At 43.7% G+C, this 18,952-nt stretch overlaps 1 protein-coding gene across 1 annotated transcript in view; it reads right to left on the bottom strand.

The window, feature by feature from the left end:
- TTF2 (transcription termination factor 2) overlaps nt 1–18,952 on the bottom strand; it is a 39,245-nt gene that overhangs the window by 16,774 nt on the left and 3,519 nt on the right. Inside the window, exons 4-11 of the mRNA XM_021689997.2 lie at nt 10,127–10,193; nt 8,338–9,273; nt 7,910–8,024; nt 7,377–7,559; nt 5,879–6,006; nt 4,621–4,702; nt 2,711–2,830; nt 1,339–1,489 (exon numbers count right to left, since the gene is read on the bottom strand). Of these exons, the coding sequence (XP_021545672.2) occupies nt 1,339–1,489; nt 2,711–2,830; nt 4,621–4,702; nt 5,879–6,006; nt 7,377–7,559; nt 7,910–8,024; nt 8,338–9,273; nt 10,127–10,193 (1,782 nt within the window). The remainder of the gene's footprint in view (nt 1–1,338; nt 1,490–2,710; nt 2,831–4,620; nt 4,703–5,878; nt 6,007–7,376; nt 7,560–7,909; nt 8,025–8,337; nt 9,274–10,126; nt 10,194–18,952) is intronic.

Below are 18,952 nucleotides of genomic sequence, written 5' to 3'. Positions count from 1 at the left end.
GAGCCCCGAGTCGGGCTCCCTGCTCAGTGGGGAGTCTGCCTCCCCCTTTCCTTTTGCCCCTCCCCCCGCTCATTCTCGCTCTCTCAAATAAATAAAATAAAATCTTTAAAAAAACTATCTAGAACAAAGGCCAGCCACTGACAGTACTCTGCTGGAGAAGGCACGCAGGCCTGTCCCTGATGCCCTGATACCTTCAGTCTGCTAAAGCGACCCTCACCCGTGAGAGTGGGTGTAAGACTGAGGGCCCCCAATTTTGCAACTCACCCCTGAAAGACTACTGCTCTGTTCTTTAGGAGATGAAATATCTAATATGACAGGTTGGGGGATTATTTAGAAGCAGAAACAACTGTCTTCTTGACTAGATCAGCAAGTATTCAACCCAGACCATCACATCACAATTAGGAACAAAAAACAATTCCTTTAGGGGCGCCCGGCTGGCTCGGTCGGTGGAGCATGTGACCCTCGATCTTGGGGTTAGAAGTTCGAGCCCTACATTGGGTATAGAGATTACATAAAAATAAAATCTTAAAAACCAAAAAAATCCTTTAAAACCAAAAGGCAAAGACTATGACTAAAATTACCATCTGGGGAAACATTTCCTTCCACCTTCCTGATCCTACCCCCTCAGGAATTCAACTAGGTCTAATCCTAAACCCTTGAATCGAAAACTTCTTAGAGGGGCACCTGGGTGGCTCAGTCTTGTTAAGCATCCACCTTTGGCTCAGGTCATGATCCCAGAGTCCTGGGATCGAGCCCCGCCTCGGGCTCTCTGCTCGGCGGGAGGCCTGCTTCTCCCTCTCCCGCTCCCCCTGCTCATGTTCCCTCTCTCGCTGTGTCTCTGTCAAATAAATAAATAAAATCTTAAAAAAAAAAAAAAAGAAAACTTCTTAGATGCTTCCTATATGAAAAGCAGAGCCAGTCTATACCAACTGATCATTACTATTCTACCAAGATGCTCTGTAAGACTAGGCTGGTTGCATTCACACGAACGGAAAAAGAACATGAAATCGGAATCAGAAATTCAACAAGAATGAAATAACCGTGGCAGACCGTCGCGTGCCAGGGCTCCCTGGCCGACAGCTCAGGCATCTCAGGCTACCTCACACAGCAGCTCTTGTTGAGGATGGTGACAAGGATACAACAAAAGAACACCATTGTCTTCAAAGACGCATCTCTTAGCACAGGTGAAGGATGCTGGGTGACGACAGTGCCTTCGGTCTTCACACGTTATCATTAGTCCTGACTCCGTGAGAGCTCAGGGAGAACAGGGAAGGCCAATATGGCCACTCAAGCCAAGAGGCTGAGGGCTCTCACCAACTGCCGTATTTCTGCACTTACGCTTTTGCACGCTGATCCCGATTGGGCCCATGATAGAGATAGACTCTTAGCATGTTGTGGCTCACACATTTCATCACCTCGTTTTTCCAGTGATGAATCAGGGAGGCAGGACAGATGATCAGCGTTCCATGGGAAGTGAACTCACAGGAGTCTTGAAGGGAAAAAAATCAACACCTCATGGCTCTCATTAAGTAGTCTTTAACTCCTTAAAGGTACCTCCCCTTCTCCTTGACTTTTATTCCTTCAATCACATTTTTTAACAAACTGCCGCTCTTATTTCCACACACAGTATAGAATAGAATGGGAAATGAGAGGGGTGGTCTTTTAACTCAAAACACTTCTTTATTTTCCCCTGTACAAAGGTCAGACAGAGAGTGGCTAAAGAGGGAAAGTTCGCAGTATGGGGCCTCAGTCTAAAAAAACCAATGCGCTTCCACAGTGGTCAAAAGGTAGAAGCGGGATCATTTCCTACCTCGTCCTGAGTTGATTTGTTACAGGGGAGTAGTATTACTTTTTTCTGAAAAGCATAACTTAATTACATCCACATTACAATATAAGTACAAAACCGCTAAGATTAAGGCAAAAACTACGTGGGAGCCGGTTAGTGGCGGAGTATTTGTACCACTGCTCCCCCTCCTCCATCTCTTTGCTATGCACGCAGCATGTCACTACTGCACCCAGAGGCACAGGACCCAGCTGCCACCGGGCTCGGGAGAGGCCTGGAGGGCGGACAGCCAGATCTGCACCTGGCCTACCAACCAAGTCCTGTCCTTGCGTACCTGGCAACTCACGTGGGATGTGGGGTTGCCAACACGTTCCATGTAGGACCTTTAAAGTACCTGGACAGTTATTTTATCCTAACAACAGAGCTGGTGAGACAGAAATTGTCTAAATTGGGAAACAACGGAATTTCAGAAAACTCGGAAACAGCTTCTGCTATGGTGGCTAAAATCGGAGGTTGTGACAGACCTTCCTTAAAAAATTATGTATTAAAAAAAAAAAATTATATATTAACTAATTTGGCCCAACCCTGTACCTGTGTCCTCAATGTTTACAAAAATCTTCATTAGAGCCATTCCAGAGCCTCGGCTTTCTCTATACACTTTTTTCTAATCACAGGTCAGGCTAAGTTTATAGCAAAAGGGGAAACAATCACTGGTAATGAGCAGATTCAGCATCAGAAATGATGCCACAGGCATAATTTTTGTTTGTTTGTTTTTAATTTTTAATTTTTTAATTTTATTATCTAACACTGGTCTTCTCATAAATTAATGACATATGACCAGAAGTATTCTCTCATAGCTGAAACACGTCCACTCTCTGCCGGCTCACACGATTCAGGAAATAAGAGGTTATGAAGGCATTTGTATACCATCTCTGGAAAGCCAAGTCAATGCCGTGTTTTTGTCCTCTTGTTTGTTCTTCTCTTGATTCTTCTGGGTCAGGATGAGTGCAATCATTGTCAGGGTTTTCCCTAATCCCATATCATCCGCTGGAAAAGGAAAACCAAAGTCAGAGAGTTTATCACTCAGGGCAAAGAATCACCTCCATTTCAAGAGAAGAAACCCCTGGCAGACCTTGGCCCTTACTTACTGCTGCTGGTCTAGGCACTATTCTTTCCGACCCTAACAAATCCTCGCCTCTGTGTACGAAGAGGAACCCTAGCCCCTGCTCCTCATTTTCTAGATCAAAGACATTTACTGTGACTTTTGCAAAACTTAAAGCTTATTATTTAGACCTTGCTCTAGTGTTCACGATGTATTGTTACTTATCTAATGCATTCCCGGTTATCTGTCTCAGTTTGGTGATACTGCCCAGTTTTTTAATTTTTCACTCCCCCAAAGCAGAAAGATCCAGTAGATGGAGTTAATTCAAAACAGTCCCCCATTTCCTTAACTTATTCAGCAAAGAGGGGCATAAACTAACATTTCTAAGGTACTGTCATTGTGCCGATCACTGAACTTCCCTCATTGAATTTCCTATTTGTACCCTATAAAATATTCTCATCCTCACTGTAACAGTTTAAATAATCATTCTGACATAAGCAGAAGTAAAATGTCACAGCGTGGGTTCAGGTTCAAATTCTGGCCCCGCAGCTGTGCAGATAAGGAGTTAACACAGCAGCCCTCACCACCATCCTCGGGAAGGCCTGCTGACAGGGTTGGCCGTGGGCTGGCATCTGGGAACTCCAATTCAAGCAGGGTTCCCACCACTTTCAGAACTTCTAAGAGTGGCTCACTGTGCCTACACTGTGTGCACAAACACTATGGTTTATGCTGAACATCTGCTTTCCTTTTGGAAGCCTGGCACTTCAGGACCGACCAGGCCTGAAGCCACCAGTGTGACCAGCTCCCAGTAAACACCTGGGGCCCAAACTCCCCTGCTTGGCAACATCTTACATGTGTGACTTTACTGCGAAAAGCCTCTGGAAGCTTCCACCTGGTGTCTCCTGAACTTTGTCCCATGGGCCTTTTCCCTTTGCAGATTTCAACTTACAACACATCAGAATAATTTTACTTTTTTATTTTGTAATAAATCCTAGCCATGAGTACGACTATATGCTGTGCATCCTCCTCGCAAATCATCGATCCTGGGGGTGGTCCTGGGGAACCCCATCACAGCCACTCACTAGCCATTGTGGCCATCTGTCATGTTTTCTAGAAGCTGAGCACCTTGGAAAATTTTAGTTCGGTGAGTCTCCAAAGCAGAACACAGAAAACTGGCTTTCTAGGGTCCCCTGCACCTAAGGCCCCGGCAGTGTGCCTTGGCTCTGGAGAACACACGTACTCACACAAGAGTTCAATTCAGATGTAAGCAACTTGAGAAAAGAGGCTCCCTGTGAAATCCTTTTTCAGGATTTCAGGAAGCAGGAAGGGGTGGAGACAGGAGTCTCTGACTTTGGGGTGGCAACGCTTTCCTTTAGAGTCTGATGGAGCAAAGCAGCCATGACAGTTCCCACAAGACACTCAGGTTCTTACTTGACTTTGGCCATGCTCCTAGACGTCTGGCCTCCAGCCTGGCTCTCCACCCCTCCCAGAAACTCTCTGTGCCACCAGAGAATGAACTCTCCCTCTGCTTAATTAGCCACAGTCAGCTTCTACCACCTGCAGCCACGACCTGACCGATCCTACAGCTGTATACTCTTGACTATGTTGCTTTACCATCCTGCACCTCCGTTTCTTCATCTGTAAAAGGTGGGCAGCAGAATGCCCATCCCAGAGCTGTTGACAGGATCAAATGAAACAATACGCACGTTGGCTCTTAACGTAACACCAGACTCACCCAGAATTCCTCCGTGTGGCTTCTGACTTTCCCTCCACAGCAACCAGGCCAACGCCTGCTTCTGGTGCAGTAGCAAAGGGAGCTGACAAAGGGAAGAACCAAAAGCTGAGTATAAATTCCTCAGGAGGGGCTGGATCCTGACTACACGGACTCCACGCTCTCCTCTCCTCTTTTCTGTAAGCGATCCTCCCAATATTCCAGCTGTCATGGGGCTGCTCACTGCACCTCAGAGGTCCTTGACTCCACCTCTCACCCAGGGTGACCGCACGTCCTGCCCGAGACAGACTTGCCCCTACTGGCCAGCACGTCTATCAAGAGCGTCCCTCAAGTGAGAGCCTCATTCTGTCTGCTTTAATCAGCCAGGCAGTTTCTACTGCTTGCAACCAAGACCTCTGGCCGGCCCCCTTCCTTTCACTGATGAACCATTCCGACGGTTCTTCCTCATTCTCTCTTAAATTCGACTCTCCTCTCTGTAGGCAATGTCCCCATCTGCACCGTGAGTCATAAATTTGGCGGACACCCCCTTCCAGTCTTTTCTTACTCATCTTGTACCCCGTGACAAAAACAATCTTCAGAAAACACCTGGCTCACGATTCTATGTGATGTCATCCCATCTCCTGAGCGAGGCTATCTGAGCTGCTTCCCTGTGCCAGGTTGTACTGCCAGGGAGGGCCCCGCTCAGGGATGTCACCTGCTCCCCATCTTCACTGGCTAGTCCTGCTCGTGGCCTCTTCTCTCTAACCGCAGTGTTTGGCTTTACCCTCTCTACTACTTCGGGCTTGCAACGTTGTGAAGGCACAGGGTAGGCAGGCAACAAAGAATTCTTTACCTACGGTGACTCTTCCCTTATTTTGAATTCCTTTTGTACATTGTATACCATCTGTGGTCCGTTACAGTGCACATTTTACCTTTGTTTTCGTGTCATTTTCTAGTTGTTTCATATATATTGTAGATGTACTTCCCCCCAACTAGTTAAGAGCAGTAAGTCCTTTGCATCCTTGTGGCACCTACCGAAGCTCAATAAATGGGTCTTCTATTGCTATCGACCTACAGAATTTTGTGGCTTTAAGAAAAAAAAAAGTGGGTTTTGTACTTTCTTCTCAGTGCTAAACAGGAGGAGAAAATACTAGAAGGGAAGCCACGAAAGCATTATCTGTAGGAAAGATCCATCAGGAGGGCAGCCCCCCAGGGTCTCCCAGTCCGTGGTGCAGGGACACTCTTCGAGCACGGTCTGCACCACGAGCCTCCCCTGGCTCACCTTCAGCCCAGCTGGATCCTCTGCCACGGCTGTCTCACCGGGCCGAGACTCAAGGGACGCGTGCAGCTCATCAATGGCTTTACTTATGATTTCCCACATGGCATGGGGGCCGTCCTGTTTCGTAGGACCTGCGTACAGACAGGTGGTATCTAAAGGGTCACAAGTGCTCCGCCCTGGCTAACGATGCAAACCGGCAATTCACGATTTGCCAGGTAACCGATCTGCGCGCACTACAAATTCTCGCCCCTCGATTTTCCTTCCTCACAGGCTCCTCTAGCCCCATTTCCTGTTTGTTTGTTTAACCACACGCATACCATAATAAAGGGCAAAGTAACAGAAAGTGTAATAAAAAGAGAACTTGTAGTATTTTTGGTAGGCCTTTTTTCTTTTTCTCCAGTTTCAAAGAGGGGGCAGAGGAAAAGGTAATGCCATCATTATTTTAGGAAGACAAGATCCTTGGAGCTGGGTGCAAAGAAGGGAAGCCAGCAACAGGGAAGGCTGGGCTAGGTTAAATCCGTGGATGTTTAGGTAGACAGGGAGACAGCCCCTGATGTGCACCTCACACGCTGACCGCACTGTGCCAGGATTTTGAGAGAGCGAGCATGCACGTATGTGTGAGTGTGCAAAGCGGGGGGGAGCAGAGGGAGAGGGACAAGCAGACTCCCCACTGAGCACAGAGCCCAACGCAGGGCTTGATCTCACGACCCTGAGATCATGACCTGAGCTGAAATCAAGAGTCGGATGCTTAACCACCTGAGCCACCCAGGCGCCCCGAAACGAACGCATTTTCTGTTCCTTTTTAGGCTGACCTCAGCTGCATCTGGCACCGAATCTATTTCTGACCCCCTGTTAACTACCACTCTTCCACTTTCTCCCTTTCCTTCCTTTTTCTGTTTCCTTGCTTCTTTCCTTTTCCTGTTCCAGTTCTCTAGTGCTCCTCAGCTGGGAGAAAACTGGCCTTAGTTTTTCCAGTCACTGCCAGCCAACCAGACCAGTGAGCTCGGGTCCCGTCTCCTGATCAGCAAACCAACCCATCCTAGGACATATGATCTTTATTTGCAGTTACTTCTGAACCACAGTTTTCTGGAAAGTTCAGGACGGAAAGTCATTTAAATAGGGTGTCACTCCTCTCGGTGGGTCTTTGGTCATCAGCTTGACTTCCGTCACTTCTCTGCTCTGCCTTAACACATGGGGTGCACATGTGCCCGCTGGTCTGCCTACCTCATCGTGGTGTAAGTTTAAGTTTTCATTCACAAACATTTACGAGAGGATTCCCGTGTGCCGGCCATTGGGTTGACTGATTACGGCCGGTGAACAAGGCAGGCACAGAAATCTAAACGCCGTGCAAAGCTCAGCTGAGCATCACAATCTGTATCATACAAGCAACTGACAACTCCAGAACGGCCTCTCCCTTCACATGGGCACAGAGACATCTCCTTGGCAGCCTTTAACTTGTAGGGGTAGCTATTCACCCCAGGGCCAGGCCCCTGGATCTTACCTCCATAGCACCAACTGGATCCCCCAGCAGCTACCGGGCAGGCAGCCTTCAGTCCTTGAGAACCCAGAGGCTGGAGACCCTGGCCCTGCAGGGGTCGGGGAGGCACCAAGTGAGGGGGCTCAGTGGTACTTTTGGTGGAGTGTCTCTGTTGTGGTACTGGAGCGTTACTCTTCTCATTAGTGTCTGCTCAGTAAAAACAAAAAAACAAGGAAAGAACAGGCTACAGTTCAGGAAAGCAAAGGAATTATATGTGTGAGAGGAGGTCAAAAGAGGGTGGGATCACTACCACTCCAACGAGCTGGGGAAGACCTCAAGAGCACAGCACTGAAAAGTTCTTAAACGATGGGAAAGAGTTGAGTCCACAGGAAATGAAGGAAGTTTTTATAAATCACAAGTGTAATTTTGAAAAGCTCAGAAGTAGATAATCAGATGGAAAGGTGAATGGGTCAACATATTCTTTATTGAAAGGGCTTCTCGAATGTCTCTTTTAAAGTTCCTGCAAACCCCGAGTTCTGGGGCGTAACCCATTTTACCTGGCTCTGCAGTGAGGGCAAGAGCACCAAGGGCTTCCTCCAACTCCTGAATTTGCTGGAGCAACTTCTGACCCTTGTCTGGAAGAGCCTGGATGTCCACCGATCTCAGTGTGCTCTGAAAAACAGATCCTGTAAGATGACCTCCCGCCTCAAGTTGTTAGAAAGACAGTTTCAGATTAAAGTAGCCTAAAATGTGAAAACTCTGAAATCAGCATCCTTTAAGTGTATGTGTGAAAACCAGTGTTTGGTTTGGTTTTGTTTTAAACCCGACAGATTGACTAACCCTGAAAATATAAACCCAGGAAAAGACAGAACCTAAATATTCACCCACAAAACCCTTCTCACGTTGACATGTCTGACTTGCTCGTGGACCCCAGCAAGCAATGCTCTGACCTTAAAAACAAAGCACATGGTAGGTCAGTAGTTACCTTCTTTTGCTTCAGTTGTGTTGTGAGGTACACACGTTGGGCTGCTGGGTCTGAAGGCTCCACCTTCCTGGAAACACCCGAGACAGGAGATGGTTTTCTCTGCACACTCTGACCAGGGAACGGGAGGTTCTCCTCCTTGTGTGAGTCCGGAGTTGAGTCAAAGAGCAAGGGAGGCTCAGAGGAAGTGAAAACGGCATTATTCTCGTCGCCATCGCTGGAGGCCGCTTCCGGCCTCTGTCCCAGGGAGCGCCCTGTGGCCGGTGGCGCAGGCCCATCCCCAGGCTCTGACTGTCGGGCGGTCTGCGAGCCTGGCTCGTCCCTTGCCTTTGTTTCTCTAGCCTCCTGGCTCTTGGGGTGCTCTTTGCTGACGTGTTCCCCTTTCTGGGGCTTGCTTATTGGGTTCTGACTGTGAATAATTCCAGGCAAAGGCTTGGTTTCCTTTTCCCTCAGAGGCCCTGATTTTTTTTGGACAGGATGACTCTCAATGTGTGATTTCTCCTGAAGAGACCCAGATGGTTTCCTCAGCTCCTCACCATGGCACTGCTTGGATTTAACCTCAGAAAGGTTTCTTATGTGCATCCCTTCATTCTCCCTTGCTGCACGCTGAAACTCTGTCTTCTCCCCTTGCAGCTGCTCTTGAGGTGCAGGTTGTTTTTTCTTTACCTCCAGGCCAGATGAGAGATCTTGCTTCGTCCAGCAGTTGGATTCAGGCTTCCATTCCTTCTTTTGATCCAAGAGCACATCTGCCTTTTCCTTTTGCTTCTTATCATTCATCTTATCCCCAGCTTCGCCTTTGGTGAACTGTTTCCAGAGAGATGGTTCTTGATTCTTGTCCAGGACCTTGAATGGGTTTCTCTGCTGGGTGGAAAGATAATGAAGAGGCTCACAGGCATGCTGAGACTTGTTGGTTACAGAATGCTCTTTGGAACGAGGCTCCTAAAAGACAAAGAAAATAAGCTTAATATAAAACATTAATGTGAGCATCATATCTAGAATGCCCTTTTTTCAGAGGAAATGGAAACAGTAGTCCAGTAGTTCTGAACATTCCTGGGACCGTTTCTGCCTCTAGGAAAGACTAGGTACCTAACACAAAGTATTAGTTTCTGAACAGTACTTTCAATGCTTGGTTCCTTCTCTGTCCGTGACTACTGATTTCCCGGGCCTCAAGGACAAGTAGTGACCAAATCAAGTGCTTTTGCAGTTGTAACAGCCACAATGTATACCTTTCACAAAAAATTACTCTCTCGAGATGAATTTATCCCCAAACATATACAGTGTCTTATGCTTGCTTTGAGTTTGGCTTTAGGGCGGTTTCACTGTAGGAATCCAGAGTCATAAGTCTGAGCTACACCTCGACCAATGGAAGTCTTGTCGCTTCCCTGGGCCGAGCCCCTCATGCGCTGGGCATCTATCAGTCTCTCACGGTCTAGGACCTTACAAATGACACCCTGCTTATACCAACATCAAGGAGATAACCAGTCTATAAAAAGATGCTGAAGTCAGTCAAGTAAATCCAAATTTTTTCCTAAACAGAACAGTGACCACATTTAAGACCTTGAAAAATATTTAAGTGACATAGGAGGCAAATAATTAAATCTCCACTATAACCAAATAGTCCTTTGAATTAGAAGACCCGATAGGGTCCACGTTGCTTAAAGAAAAGAACTATCTTTCAGAGACAGTATGATGAAGACCAACCAGTTTATACTGGACTTCAAGGTCTTTTCGGGCAACACCACAGATTAAACAGTCTTAGCAGAGCAGGTTTGAAGACAGGAATAACTCCTACCTGCCATGGGATACTTCCGCACCATTGCTTCCCCGCCGCCTTACTTCTAATGCACTGGAAGAACAATCTAATGAAGTATAAAACACAAACAATCAAGGCTGTGGAAATCCATTACAACGAGATAAATTTCTTTTTCAACCAAAAAACATCTTGCAATGTTTTGGAAGGTCACTTGAAACCAATTACTCCTACATTTACATTTAAAAATTCTCTACTGCACGGGGTATGTATAAGGGCTAAGAAATGAAAGAAAAGAGGAGTTGTGGAAACCAACATGTACACAGGTTTATTCTTTTTACTCTGCAAAGAATGACTAAAATAGAAACATGATCAGCAGTGGCTGCTAAAATCAGAAAAGGAGAGATAACCAGACGTTAGGTATCCCTGATGGGAAACCATGGAACAATCTATGTGGTAAAACAAAACAGAACTAAGCCAAACCAAAACAAACAAAAACTAACCCGGTTCAGGTCAAACCCCCAGATTCAATTACCAATTTACGGAAAATACAAACAACAGGAACACACAGAGCTCGGCCACGGGGATGTGATCTGTAAATCTTGACAGTGGGAAATGCTCCATGACAAACAACTGCCTTCCTTCAAAAAATAAATTACGAGGGGGGAAGAAAATGGAGAGAGAACTCCAGAGACTTCAAAGACATATCAGTCAATTGCAACTGTGAACCTTATTTATTGATTTAAACAAATAAACAGAAAATTATTAAAAATAAACTATTTATGACATCTATGAAGCTCCTGGAAATCTGCCCTCCAACTGGTTCAAAAGACAGAGAATCCCTATCTCTTAGAGCCATGCACTGAAACATTTACAGAAGAAGTGATGTTATCTGGGGTCTGTTCCGAAATACGGCAGGAGCTGGGGGCTACAGTGGGTAGAGCATACACAGAACCAGACTGGCATGAGTTGGTAACTGTTGAAGTTCGTATGCTGCATTATTCTATCTTATCTACTTGTATATATTTGCAATTTCCCATTTAAAAAAACCAAGCTTACCTCAGACATGCATCCCAACACAAGACTGTCCCTGCACCAGTAAACACAGCCTACACACCCACTACACAGAAATGGCTATGCTGCTCCATTAGCAAACGAAGCCTCGCATGCGCTCTGGCGTCCCAGACTTGCATGTGATCCTCCCTCCCTCCTAAGGATGCCCTCTTTATCCCTATTTGCCCACCACTCCCCCATCACCAGCTGTCAAAGTCCTACAGGTCCCTCAACGTCCAGCTCGAGCCATACCTCCTTTGCAGGGTCTTCGCCCCATTCCCTTCCCTGTTCATCCACTGTATTATCTCTCTATTTCTGTTGTATTTAGTTGTATTACACTCATATCTGCCTGTCTGCCCGACCACATTTTCAGCAACCGGAAGGCTACAACCATATGTGATCTCCTTATTCCCAAGTATGCCTTGCCTTTTGTGCATAATGGTTCAGTATCACAGAATTAAATAGAGTGAGCTGATTTTTTCCTTACCCAAAATGATTCCTCAAACACATTGAATAGTCAGTCAAAGAAGAGCTTTCAAATATCATTTTGCTTAATTGTTTAACTAGGTAATAAACTCAACCAAAAAGTATAAAATGGCCATGAAAAGGACCCCCTCACAGTACCCTATATGCCCAGTTCCCATCCCTTCCAAGTAACCATTCCTATTAGCTTTCTGTTTACCTTCCCAGGGATTTTTAAATGTATATTCAGATCAATATAAATATATGAATCTTAATTTCCTTTTCCACACCAATAGATAGCATAGTATCCATACTACTAAATACCTTCCTTTTTTTTTAAATGTCTTCAAAATTTTTCTAGAAGAACATATAAAGGGTTTACACACACACACACACACACACACACACACACACACATTTTTCCCCCCTACAGCTGCACAGTTAGTTTCCCACTATTTAGAGTTCCATTATTTATTTATCCAGAACCCTCTTGATAGACAGTTTGGTTGTTTCCAATTTTGTGCTACTAAAAACAATGTCACAATGAATTTTAATATATCTGAAGAGTAACTGCTTATTTCTCATACTGTATACTAGGGCCTTCTCTGTTTTCTTGATCAATTACTTTCTGGATTTTATTTATTGCTGTTATTGAACTCATTAAATTCCATTTTTACCTACATTAATCCTTTCTTTCTCCTTTCTTTCAGTTTAATTTCTTGCTCTTCTCTAACTTCTTAAGTTAGTCCCGTGATATACAACATGAATCAAGACAGTCTGAGTCCCAATTCAAAATACCCGGATGTCATTACTTCACCTGGACATGTAAGCAAAGATAAGCCTCAAATGAACAAGTGTTCCATAAAAGTCAAAGTAAAAAGAAAATAGGTCCAGCCCCTCTCATACAAACTCATAATTTTCCCATTCAAGCTCACAATTTTCTGAAAAAAATTTTACTGGTCTCTTTAGTTTTTCTCACAGCAATAGGATATTATATTGAACATGTGTAATAAAATTTCTGAGATGCTTCAAATGCATAACAATTCAACGTATTGGCAAGAATAAATTTCTGCTGTTATTTTAAGTGTATCAAGACAAGAATATCTCATAAATCATATCTATTTGAAAGCCCAAGCCACCGCAGACTTTCAAAAGGGCAGGAACTTGGAGACCAAGAAGAGAGAAAACAACACATGTATGATTTAACTACTAAGCATGTATATGTTCTAGGCACGGTGCTAAAAATGCTTGTACTTGTGTTTTTATTAAAACCAATCTGGATGGGCTTCTCTGTTTTTAGGATAAAAAGTTTGTTATGTTTATTAAATTGCAAATCAACAAAGAAAGCAATGGAAATATATTCTCAGAGAAATCAAATATTGATTCTGCTATGAAGAAGAGTATAATTTCTGCAGTATACCCATTATTTCCCAGGACGTAAGCAATAAACAATAATGAGGAACACAGCCAGAGGAAGCCAGACCTCTTCAATGCTTCACGAGAAGCCATATCCTCCCTTCTTCCTAAAGGCTGGTCGTCTAACCCAGACTTACACTCTCAAGCACGTTCACTTCAGCCAGGCCAGGAGTCTCTCGGGCTCCAGAGTCATCCTCCGTTGGTTCGAATCCCAGCCTCACTACATAATTAGCTCTGAATCCTCAGATACCTCACTTGACTAGTCTCTGTGCCAGTTTCCTTTTCTCTAAGATGGCCAAAAAAAAAAAAAAACAAAACACACACACAAAACAAAAGAAGTACCTACCTCATAAGATCACTGTGAAGACCACATGCATTAATACATGTAAAGATAAGGTTCAGACCAACGCCTGACCCATATTAAGGACTTGCTAAGCAATAATAATCATTAGTTCACTCCCTCTGACCCTCTTGCTTATTCCTATATCCACACTTCCGCTTACAGCCCCCAAGTACTTATCTTTTACTGTATCCAAATTTTAAAGGTCATTCAAGGCCAGTCTCAACTCCTACACTATCTCAGTAACTTGCACCAGCATTAACCCCTTACTGCAGGTCTTACTAGATCACAGAAGCGCCTGCATTTGAACCACATCCAATTTAATGGTACTACGTGCAGATCGCGCTGGGCACCAGCCTTCCTGTGTCTGACTCTTACCCCAGTGGTGTCAGAGCCCCTTAGGAATACAGGTTCCCTTGTTTATATGCACCAGCACTAGAAAAACATAAAGCTGGATTTCTACCTCATTCTCTTACATTAAAATTCGAGATGGAACGAAAATGCAAACGTAAAAAATGCAACTGTAAATGTTCTGGGTAAAAAAAGAGAGATGAATTTTTTTTTAATCCTAACGTGAAGAAGGCTTTTCTAAGTGGGACCTGAAGCCCTGCAGCTGAAAGGTAAAGGATTTAGTAATTCTGGCCACACAAAAGTTTTAAATGTTCAGCTGCAGAAGCCACTGAGGGGCAGCAACATGGCTCTCCGCTACCCTACGGCCGTGAAAAAAAAAGGTTTAAACTTCCATATGGCAAAAATACCATTAGCAAAATTATAAGACAAAAGGCAAAGTGGGAACAGTAATTGTGACACACAGAGCTAATAGCCTTCACATACAAGGATTCCTTCCATTACATAGCACAGTGCATGATACTCTACAATATAAATACAAGATGTACTAACTTTATTGAGGGGGGCTCTTCATGGGGTGGTAGGACTTAAGGTGCTTCTGCACGGGCCTGGCTTATACCCAAATTTCTATCATCTCCTCAGAAAATCATCACTGGGCTATATCATCTGCACCCCAATTTTACCCAATAACCAACCACACAAAGGAATCTGCTAGACATGCAAAGATTCAAATGTTATTAAAAATATTTTTTTAAAGATTTTATTTATTTATTTGAGAGAGAGAGTAGAGCAAGAGAGCGAGCGCACGATTGGAGGGGTGGTAGAGGGACAGGGAGAAGGAGATTCCCCACTGGGCAGGAGCCCAACCAGCTGGATCCCAGGACCCTGGGATTATGACCCGAGCTAAAGGCAGCTGCGTAACCGACTGAGCCACCCAGGCGCCCCTAAAAATAAAATATTTTGAACATCCCACAACAACCAGTTTTTTAAAGAACGAAAACTTGTTTTACCTAGTTATAGATAAAAGAATACTTCCATCTATTTTGATTCTCTATCCTTGAGAAGTTGAAAGACAAAGGAGAGGAGGGGGAAACGGGAGGGGAGCAAACAAGAACTTAGGAAGCTCAGTGACAATGTCCACACTTGATTTGTAAATCAAGGTGTGTGTGCCACATCATTCAAGTCAGGGCAAGAGTTCTTCCCTCTGGTTCTACTGAGTAACTGTTTCTTTATTGTTCCTAAACAGAGGGCCAAGGCTGAAGGGTCAGTCAAATGCTGGTGAGTGGCACCATCTGGTGTTTAAGTTAGAGAACTGCATGCAAATGCACCTACATGCCAAGGAATGAAGAAAAATGGGCATCTTAGCCTCCCCGGGGCTTACACCTCCTTCTCATTACTCTGCTGCACCTGTCTCCTAGTTGGGTTAAGCTTCAAACATACTGGAATTAAGTCAAAGATGTGAAGTACTTTAAGTTCAGTTTTCAGAAGAAAAGGTTATACTCCCTGAGGTCATTCTCCAGACTACAGGGGTTCTGGCTATATGCACTAACTGTCTGCTAAGGAAGTCATCTATTGGCATACCTAATTCTGTTAAAATTTCCAGTCTGTACTACCAGTCAGGGTACTTGTTTGTTTTTTGTTTTTTATTTATTGTGTGTTGTATGACTGTATTTTATTTGTCCTAAAACAACCTTTTAAAACCTCCAGTAAGTACCTCCTAGTAATGATGTTCTAGACTTGGGCTAAAAGAAAAACATTTGCATACTTTACTTTTCTATTTTATTTTTTTTTGGGGGGGGGGGGAGACAGAGACTCTTAAGCAGGCTCCACACCTAGCGAGAAGCCCGACACAGGGCTCAATCTCACAACTCTGAGATCGTGACCTGAGCCAAAATCAAAAGTCGGACGCTTAACGGACTGAGCCACTCAGGTACCCCTTTACTTTTCGATTTTATTTTTTTTTAATTAATTAATTTCTTTATTTTTAAAGGTTTTATTTATTTATTTGACAGAGAGAGACACAGCAAGAGAGGGAGCACAAGCAGGGGGAGTGGGAGAGGGAGAAGCAGGCTTCCCCCCGAGCAGGGAGCCCAATGCGGGACTCGACCCAGGACCCTGGGATCATGACTTGAGCCGAAGGCAGACGCCCAACGATTGAGCCACCCAGGCGCTCTTACTTTTCTATTTTAAAATAATGATCAACTCTCAGCCTCATCTCCCTAATATGAAGAATGTTTGTGGTAAATTCTCAAAATTCCATCTTGAGCCTAGACCTTTCTTTGGAGCTGCACTGACTTCTCTAGCTGGTTTCATATATACCTAAGACATGATTAGTTCAAAGCTGTCTGTGTTGGCCACACATCCCAAACCTCCATCTATGTTACCTTTCTTTCCTTGTCTTGCTTAATGGTAAACTCATCACCCATAAATCCCAACTTAACAACCATTTACTGAGCACTCACAGCGAGCCAAACGCCAGACCGTGTGCATCAGATCCATGACCTCACCGAATCCTCACAACCCAGGGAAGCCGGGACTGCCAGGGTCACTATTCCTGAGGGGAAAATGAGGGAGAAAGGTACATGCTTAAATGCCCCACCAGAAAGTTGTCTTACTGATTTTCTTTCAGCAAGTTTTCCACAACCTAAGTCCACCCAACTCCACTGCCAATGCCTCAATCCAAGCACACCTTCCACTTAGAGACTAACGTGGATTCATCTAGAATCAGTTAGACCGTGGTCTGAATCCCAGCAATGCCACTCCACAACCCTGGGACCTGCTTCCTTTCCTAACCTCTCTAAATGTTAGTTGCCTCATCTTCCTGTCACAGAAGAGACTATGGCAGTAAGCAATACTGACGATGCCATTTACTAGACATTTAATGGCACTTCTGTATCAGCAGTCTCCTTGCCTCCACCATCTTCCTTTCTAACCAACCGTCCTCAGAGCTCCTCTTTTATTAATGCAAATTGGACCAAACATTCTTCAGTGGCTTCCTACAACCTAGAACAGTCTTCCCATATGGTAGAGGGTCCCCCCACCCCCAGCATCGCGTAAATGGTTTTAGGTGTCAGGACATCCTGACTTCATGCTCTAGAGGCTTACAAGCCTCACTGTACTAACAAAAAAAAACAGTCAAAAAGTGAAAATTTCAGAGTGCCTGCGTGGCTCAGTTGGCTGATCATCTGACTCTTGGTTTTGGCTCAGGTCATGATCTCAGGGTCATGAGACTGAGCCCCATGTGGAGCTCCGTGCTCACCGGGGAGTCTGCTTGAAGAGTCTCTCTCTCTGCCCCTCCCCCTACTCTCTCTCTCTCTCTCTCTCTCAGATAAACAAATAAATCTTTTTAAAAAAGTGAACAATTTAAAAATACCATTTACGATAGCATCAAAAATCATAACAAAAAGAGTAGAGTACTCACTCTACAGTGAAAACTATTCAACAATGCTGGGGAAAAAAAAGCCATAAATACACTATGCTCATAGACTGGAAAATCAACATTAATGTCAGTTCTTCCCAAAAGGATCTATACAGATTCAGTGTAATACCAACAAGTTTTTCTAAGGAAATTTAGAATTCGATGCTACATTTTATATGCAAATGACCCAGAATAGCCAATCTTGAAAAAGAAGAATGTTGGAAGACTGATACTATCTTACCTGATTGTGTCAGGATAGGCAAAAGGACCAACAGAACAATTAGCAAGTTCAAAAAAACAGATCCATAACATGGTAATCACTGATTTTTTACCAAGTGCCAAGCATTTCCATGGCGAAAGGAAAGTCTGCCAAAATGGTGCTAAGACAACTGAACAATATTCATTCAGTAATATATGGAAAAATAAATGACCTACTCCTATCTCATAAGATACCAAAACTTAATTTGAAGTAGATCACAGACTAAGCAGAAAAGCCATTAAGAAAACAAACTAACTATAAAACCTCTAGAAGAAACCCTTGGAGAAATTTGTGATCTTGCGGCAAGCAAAGATTTCTCAGAGAGAACACACAAAGCACAAAGGACAAAAAAATGATAGACTGGACTTTATAAAAATGAGAAATTTCTACTTTTCAAAAGGGAGTTAAGAAAACGAAAACCAAAGACTTGGAGAAAATATTCATTATATATGTATTTGCCAAAGAACTTGTATAGGGAATATATAAAAAACTCTTCAAATTCAGTAATAAAAAGACAACACAATTTTTAAAGTAGGCAAAAATCCCCCAAAGTTACACTTTATGATACCATTGATATAACATTTCTGAAATGGCAAACTTTAGAAACGGAGATGAGATTCCTGGTTGCCAGAGATGACGTGGAGGGAGTGGGAGGCAGGGTAGAGGAATTCAGTGGTGAAGGAACTGTCCCATATCTTGACTGTGGTAGTGCATACAAAAAAACTACACGATAACTGTATAGAACTAAATCTATACACACACACACACACACATTAGTACAAGGAAAACTATCTTCATAAATAAGATCAGTGGACTGAATCAATATCCTAATTGTAATATTATATACTATTTACATACACTTTGCAAAATATTACCATTAGGTAAAGTCTACAGGGGGTCTTTTTGTACTATTTCTTATAAATGCATGGGAATCTACAATTACCTCAATAAAATTTTCAATGAAAAAAATGGGCAAAAGATTTAAACAGATACTTCACCAGAGAAGATATATAGATGACAAATAAGCACGACAGACTGTGATATTCACAGAGTGGAATTCAACTCAGCAGTAACAAAGAATTATGGATACACACAACCACATGGATGAATTTCACAGATACTGTTACATAAAAGAAACCAGACATAAAAGAATGCATCAAAACAGTGGATCCCTATGGTAGAAGGGGGTCCAATGGCACTTAATGGGGTAAGAGAAATATTTCTGTATTTTGACTGAGGCTTGGTTATATCAATTTCTCAAACTCAACTACTGAACACTTAAAAATCAATGCATCTTATTGTATCCACAACTCAATTAAGAAAAACAGCAGAATTGGTATTTAAGTGACATGTGAAGATGGTACTGAAATGCCAATATGGGGGGGGTGGGGGGGATTGATCTAGAATATATACATTCTGAACTGCACAGAATATCATATAATGACCATCATACCTGGCCCCTGCCTTCCTGGGCAGCCTTATCTTCTGAAATCTCTACTCAAACACATGCTAAATTATTACCAAACCAAATAGTTGCAATTCCTGGTTACTTCCTAACTCCATACCCTAATG

This window comes from Neomonachus schauinslandi, chromosome 4 (genome assembly GCF_002201575.2).
Source record: "Neomonachus schauinslandi chromosome 4, ASM220157v2, whole genome shotgun sequence".
Lineage (NCBI taxonomy): Eukaryota > Metazoa > Chordata > Mammalia > Carnivora > Phocidae > Neomonachus > Neomonachus schauinslandi.
The sequence above is the reverse complement of the archived record's forward strand: the minus strand, read 5'-3'. Positions and strand labels throughout refer to the sequence as shown.